At 52.1% G+C, this 6,596-nt stretch overlaps 1 protein-coding gene across 1 annotated transcript; it reads left to right on the forward strand.

Annotated features, from left to right (window-relative positions):
• Window positions 1-1,064: 1,064 nt before the first annotated feature.
• Window positions 1,065-5,933, forward strand: DUSP6 (dual specificity phosphatase 6). The gene is made up of 3 exons (XM_061454634.1): window positions 1,065-2,018; window positions 2,599-3,036; window positions 4,427-5,933. The coding sequence occupies exons 1-3, from the start codon at window positions 1,616-1,618 to the stop codon at window positions 4,732-4,734; spliced, it is 1,149 nt and encodes a 382-aa protein (XP_061310618.1). The 5' UTR covers window positions 1,065-1,615; the 3' UTR covers window positions 4,735-5,933.
• The last annotated feature ends 663 nt before the right edge of the window (window positions 5,934-6,596 follow it).

The following is a 6,596-nucleotide window of genomic DNA, read 5'->3' on the forward strand; positions in this document are numbered from 1 at the left end:
GTGTAAACGAGATTAGCCTCTTCTGAACAATTTTACTTCCCAGGAGAGGTTGGTGACAGGATTAGTACTTAGGCCAGGCTTCTCTCAATTTGTTTGAGTTCTTGGTTTTCGCTTATCATTTGCTAACCCGCACCTGGGAACAACCCCGCCCGGCTCAGCCTCTGGCCCCGCTCCACCGGCGCCTCTTCCCCCGGTCCCTGCTCCTCCGGCGCCGCTCCGCCGGGCCCCGCAACCTCCCCTCCCGTCTCCCGGTGCGGTGGAGCCCGTAGTGCCCTTCCGCCCGCCAGGGCCGGGGGGGAAGCGCCGGACGCCGGCGACGGGTCCGCACCCGCAGGCCGCCCGCGGGAGCAGCCGGAGCGGCGGCCCGGGCCGCCAGGTGCGAGGGGCGCCGCCGGGGGCCTGTGGGCTCCGCGCTGGCGGTGGACCCGCGGTGCAGCCGGGCGAGGGCGGTTCAGTTACCGCTATCTGGCGGGGCCGCTTTCCCTTGTCACGTTTTTGGGATGGCCGCAGGCTCTGAAGCAGCGCCAGCTCCCTCGCTGGGCTTGGTGCAGCGGGTAAAGCCGGGCCGCGTAGGAAGGGATTAGCTCTGGGTTTACCCTTCACCCGCGTAGAGATCAGCTGAGGACAGAGGCTGCTCGGCCTCCCGAAAAACGAGATTCCCGGAGCGCCCTCATGAAAAGCCGGGCCGCGACCAGCTCTGAGGAACTGGAAGGGGGAAAGAGAAGGCAGCCAGCTCCAGATTTAGGGAGAAAAAACATGGAGGGAGGGATAAAGGTAAAAAGGTGCTTTTTGTTCCGCCGGTGCCAGTACCCGCGGGAGGGAAGGAGGAAGGCTGTTGGGGGGGGGGGGGGGGGGGGGCCGTGCCGCGCCCCCTCACCTGCCCCCGGCGGCCGCGGCGCGGCTGCCGCTTGTTTGCACTCGGCTTATCCGGAGCGGAAATTCCTTTCCGTTTTTGTGAATGACAAACTCATTAACGATTCATCAACACAACCTGTTCCAGCCGGCCCGTCGCCGCGGCAACAGCCCCTTCCGCGCGCCCCCATTGGCTGCGCTGGAGAATGTATCCATTGAGGCGTCCCGTGGTTGTATCCATTGAGGAGCCGCCGGGCGCCGGGACGCGACCGAGGGGCACCGCGGGGGACACGGGCACCGGCAGCACCGGCACCGCCGCGGTGATTCCGCGCTGAGCGGGGTAGCCCCGCTCGGCGTGCACGTTAATTGGATTTCATTCACTCGCGGTGGAGGAAAAGCCCAAGGGCTCAGGCTGCAGCGGCGATTAGGCAGGTTCATTCAGGGATTCATTGACAAAAAGCAGACAGGAGAGCGGGCAGCCTGCGCGCTCGCACGCTCACACTCACTCGCTCACAGTTAGCCGCACTCGCACACATTTACACGCCGGGGCTGCTTCTCCCTCGCCGTGACTCTGCCACCGCCCCGCGCGGGGGGGGGGGGGGGGGGGCTGCGTGATTCATTTTCCTGGGGCGGAGGGAGATAAGTTGTGAGGAGTTGGAGGGGTGCAGCCCGCCCGCCGAGCCAGCCTGCCGAGCCAGCCGCATGCCTCTGTGAGAGCGAGAGGCGCTTCCTAGAGCACGCTCCGCTCCCCACGTCCTTCCTCATGCTAGATACGTTCAGACCCGTCCCTTTCGCGTCGGAAATGGCGATTAGTAAATCTGTGGCGTGGCTGAACGAGCAGCTGGAGATGGGCAACGACCGGCTGCTGCTGATGGACTGCCGGCCGCAGGAGTTGTACGAGTCGTCCCACATCGAGTCGGCCATCAACGTGGCTATCCCCGGCATCATGCTGCGGCGGCTGCAGAAGGGCAACCTGCCCCTGCGCTCCCTCGTCGCCAGCAGCGAGGAGGACCGGGAGCGCTTCGCCCGCCGGTGCGGCACAGACACAGTGGTGCTGTACGACGAGCACAGCCGCGACTGGAACGAGAATACGGGCGGCGAGTCCGTGCTGGGGCTGCTCCTCAAGCGCCTCAAAGATGAAGGCTGCAAAGCGTTTTATCTGGAAGGTGAGAAGAGCCGCCCGGGGTTGGCTTGCTTCCCTCCCTGCTTGCCTGGGGCTGCGGGTAGCAGGAGCCGAGACCCGGGGCTCGGCGGTTGCGGCGCTGCCCGGGGAGTGGTGGTAGTGGTGGGGGGCCCCAGCCATTGCACACTGACACTCCGGGCCTTTACCCCATGCCTGTTCCCACCCCCGCCCCCCGCCCAGCATCCGCTATCCTCGCTTTGTTTAAAGGACCCTCGGGGATTGGAATCCATTGGGGAAGACAGTGGTAATGGGGGTGCCGGCATGAGCCGGGGAGGGCAGGAGGAATCGTTGGCGAGACATCTCTCGGGGGTCCCCGCAGGGCGCAGCGGCACAGAGCTTTAATCCGGAATGTGCTGAGCCGCAGTGGACGATTTTCTTAAGCCGTCTTTAGGTTACTCCATCTGCATGAGAGTGTGTGACATATTTGTTTTCTTTCTTTTCCTGGGGCTCGAGAGGGTGGGAAGCAGATGCCCTTTTGCAGACTGTATCAGGGAAATAAGCTGGTTTGCCATCATATATCATGTTACATGTTTCCCCCCCCACCGCCCCGCTTTTCTCTCCAGGTGGTTTCAGCAAGTTCCAGGCCGAGTTCGCTCTGCACTGCGAAACTAACCTAGACAGTTCGTGTAGCAGCAGCTCTCCTCCTTTGCCAGTCCTGGGCTTGGGAGGCCTCCGAATCAGCTCTGATTCCTCTTCAGACATCGAGTCTGACATTGACAGAGACCCCAACAGTGCCACCGACTCCGATGGCAGCCCTCTATCCACCAACCAGCCTTCCTTCCCGGTGGAGATTTTACCCTACCTCTACTTAGGCTGTGCCAAGGACTCCACTAATCTGGACGTTTTAGAAGAGTTTGGTATTAAATACATCTTGAATGTTACCCCCAACCTGCCTAATCTCTTTGAAAATGCCGGCGAATTCAAGTACAAGCAAATCCCCATCTCTGACCACTGGAGCCAAAATCTGTCTCAGTTCTTTCCTGAGGCCATCTCCTTTATAGGTGAGACCCGATTGTTTGCTAACAGCTATCTGACAAGCGGTAGTACTGTTTCTTTGGCAGAATTCGGGAGATTTTGGGCGAGAAACCGTAGCAGCCTTTCTCGGGGCTGCTCTGCTTTCTGGCTTTAAAGCCGGTTTAAATTGAGGGGCTGGTGGAAGCTGCTTGGGGGGGGGGGGGGGGGGGTGATTGAGGAACCCCGGTGAATTGTAAGCGACGTTTGCAGCTTGCACAGGCAACCCTGGTTTGGCTGGCTGCGGGATTCCTGCCTGAGGCGTTCGTGTAGGAGCTGAGGACTGAGCAATGCGCAGGATGGGGGATCTTTTTAAATCCCTTCCTGATGGGGAGGGGGGGAGGTAAATGAGTCTGGGGTTGGATGGCTTATTTGTCCTTTTTTTTTTTTTCCTCTTGAGGTTATTGAAGTGCAGAATAATAAAAAGAAATGATCTGGGAAGCTAAGTTTAGCTTTTAAATGCAAGTTATTCATAAGCGGTATCCCTGGCAAATGTATAGTCAGAGCTTTAATTAAATCTCGTGGTAATAATGATATACCTCTCGGGCTCGGTGCCTGGGTTAGCCAGCCCTTAGACATTATCCATCAGCTTTGAAAACACGTCCCCTTGGGCTCAGGGAGTTCTGCTTAAAATATGCACTCTCCTTCGTTTCGGGGAGGACTATGATCAGCCCATCGGGGTGCGGTGGGGTGGGCATCGCATTATCTGTTGGGAAGCTGTGCTGTAATCCGGTTGAATGATACCGGTAATAGTGGAGAATGTAGGTAATCTGAGCCCAGCAGGAAGAAATGTGGGCTGGAAGCCACAAAGAAACTAATCTCCAGGCATTGTAACGCATTTCCTATTACAAAGGAACCCATTTTCAGCCAGTGTTGACATCCTGTTCCTCCTAATGGGCTGTCCCCTGTGACTTCCCTCATTCTTTTAAAATGCCTGAATACCTCCATTGTTAGCTGCACAACAGTTGGAGAATAATTTAATAGACCTTTGCAGTCTGCTGGTCTGTATAAAAGGCATTCAGTGACATATTGCAGGATTTCCATGCTGGGGCAAGAGGACTGTAAGAATTTAAGGCAGATCTCCAGGAGAAAGCATGTCTTTCAAAACTGACTTTATTTTAAAACAGTGTCATGCTGTGTCTCCTGCTCCCTTTGTCTCATTCTTAGTTTTCTCAGCTGTTGGACACGGGTACGTATATTTAGGGAGGTGGATTCTCCCCTTGTCGTGGTTTTAAGCCGATGAAGTTAACTCTTGCGTTGCACTGCTGGCAACTGGGATCAGAATTGTTCTTCTTGCCTGTTTGATATGAATCTAACCTGTGTTGAGGGATCAGTTAACCAGCCCCCTGTCTTATATGTCCTTCTTTGCTCTTTGTACAGATGAAGCACGGGGGAAGAACTGTGGCGTCCTGGTGCATTGCTTAGCTGGGATCAGCCGCTCGGTCACAGTGACAGTGGCCTACCTCATGCAGAAGCTCAACTTGTCCATGAATGATGCCTACGATATTGTCAAGATGAAGAAGTCCAACATTTCACCCAACTTCAACTTCATGGGTCAGCTGCTGGACTTCGAACGGACTCTGGGGCTGAGCAGCCCCTGTGACAATCGAGTGCCGAACCAGCAGCTGTACTTCACCACCCCTTCCAATCAGAATGTCTTCCAGGTGGATTCCCTGCAGTCCACGTGAACTCCCACCACCTCCCTTCTCCTGTCCATTTCATGGGATCACTCCTCAATGGGTTCTTTTTGGCAGTGATAAAGAAAATGTAGCTTTCTCTTTTCCTGGCTTCTGCTATCACAAAGCAGCTGCCAGAGCAGGCTAGGAAAGGTTTACACAGTGTGGAATCAGCTTTTACGAAGGGAGGGAAAGTGGAGCTCTCTGGGAAGGACTGTGGTGACCAGGCAGCAGGTGGGCAGCGTGCTCATCCCTGCTTGTGCAGTGGCTTGTGTCCGAGGACTTCCGCGGGGTAGGGTAAGGCTGGACAGGCTGAGCACGTGCTCTCTATAGAGACTGGGACTGTCCTGCTTCCCTCTCTGCTTTTGGATCTGTGACACACATCTTTGTCTTCAGTGAAGACTGGTTATTTTTGTTTGTTTGTTTTAATTTAGAGGAGCCAAAGAAAGAGATTTCAGCTTAGTGTATTTGGAGTACTTGTTTGCCGGAAGCTCGGTAGTATCCTACTTGATCAATGTAAATATTAATCCTAAACTGATTTGCAATTTCTTTTTGATTTCACATATATTCAAGAAATCAATCCAAGGAACACCTGTGTTTTTGTTCTCTTCATAAGTTCTGCTTTTCTTGTTTGTTCTTTTTTATTGCAAAGAATATATTTGCAGCATGCTTGATTTTATTGTTCAAATGAAGCAAGCTTTCCATGAGGTAGAAATGGCAATGGTTGAGAAGTTTGCAAATCATGTTTTGTGAGCAAGTAGTCTCTTCTTTCATATATCTTTCTTTTCCTTGTGGTGATTTTGTTTTCCTCATGCTTTTGATGTAGTTTCCCCATGATATATATATATATTTTAAATTAATTTTTTTGCCTTACCTTTTGTAAATACATGATCTGGGAGGAGGTTTGTCTTTGAATGCAGAAGACTTCTGATCACTTTTTAAAACTTTCAGATGTGCTAAACAGTGCATTACCTCTGTACAAATTCTTCAGGGAGCTTCACCTCAAATGCAATATTTTGAGTCTTTTTTTTTTTTGTATAAAACTGGAAGTATGTGCGAGCATTTGGACCTGTGTGTATGCACAGTGAACCTGCACATGGTTGCCAATAAGGGAGAGTCTAATTCATGGTGTAAAAGTTTTAAGATGGAATTTATTATAAGAATGTAAAATCTTAAATTATTAATAAATAACTATTTTTGGCTATTGAGAAGCTGGCTGGTTTATTCCTCCTTTTCCCTCTGTGTGGGTGTGGTTAATTGCACATACACATATGGTTATGTTTAAAGGTAATGATTGCTTTCAATAGGTTTTGTACAGCTCCTAAGACAATAAAGCCTTGATTTCCCTTTGGTATGCTGGTGCCTAAATGAATAAACAGCACATGTGCTGGGTTCTCATCTTGGTTTGGTGAGGGAATGCTTCTGAAGGCCTTAAGTTTAATTGCAAAATATTCCAGCATCCCTTTGCTCCCCCAGGGATGCACCTGACCCTGAGCCATAAGGATTTTTATTATTATTTTTATTTAAGAGAAAGGAGCTGCTGTTTTCTGGGTTTGTTTACAAATTTTGGCTACTTTATTACAGATGCCAGGAGCTGGGTTTCTGATCTCCTTATCTGTTTGGCAGGAGCTCATTTCACGGAGATCCATCAACAGTCTGCAGCCTGTGAATGGCTTTTTTTTTCTGTTGCTATTCAGCTGTGTTGCAATTTAGCAGGTAAAGGCAAGGAGGAAATGTCTCTATATACTCTTAATTACCTCATTTCCTCTTTGGACCTTTCTACTCCTGTCTCTGCAGAAGGAAAAAGGGGGATTATGGGGATTGCAGAACTGCTGCTGCAGCTCATTTTCATAACATCCTGCCTGATATGAAGT

Source organism: Pezoporus flaviventris, unplaced genomic scaffold (assembly GCF_033815535.1).
Source record: "Pezoporus flaviventris isolate CSIRO_AGI_PZ_B2104156 unplaced genomic scaffold, CSIRO_AGI_Pfla_v1 ptg000016l, whole genome shotgun sequence".
NCBI lineage: Eukaryota > Metazoa > Chordata > Aves > Psittaciformes > Psittacidae > Pezoporus > Pezoporus flaviventris.

Coding starts and splice junctions, on each gene's coding strand:
- DUSP6 (XM_061454634.1), top strand. CDS start 1,616: ATGCTAGATACGTTCAGACCCGTCCCTTTCGCGTCGGAAATGGCGATT. Junction 2,019..2,598: donor CAAAGCGTTTTATCTGGAAG/GTGAGAAGAGCC, acceptor TTTTCTCTCCAG/GTGGTTTCAGCAAGTTCCAG. Junction 3,037..4,426: donor TGAGGCCATCTCCTTTATAG/GTGAGACCCGAT, acceptor CTCTTTGTACAG/ATGAAGCACGGGGGAAGAAC.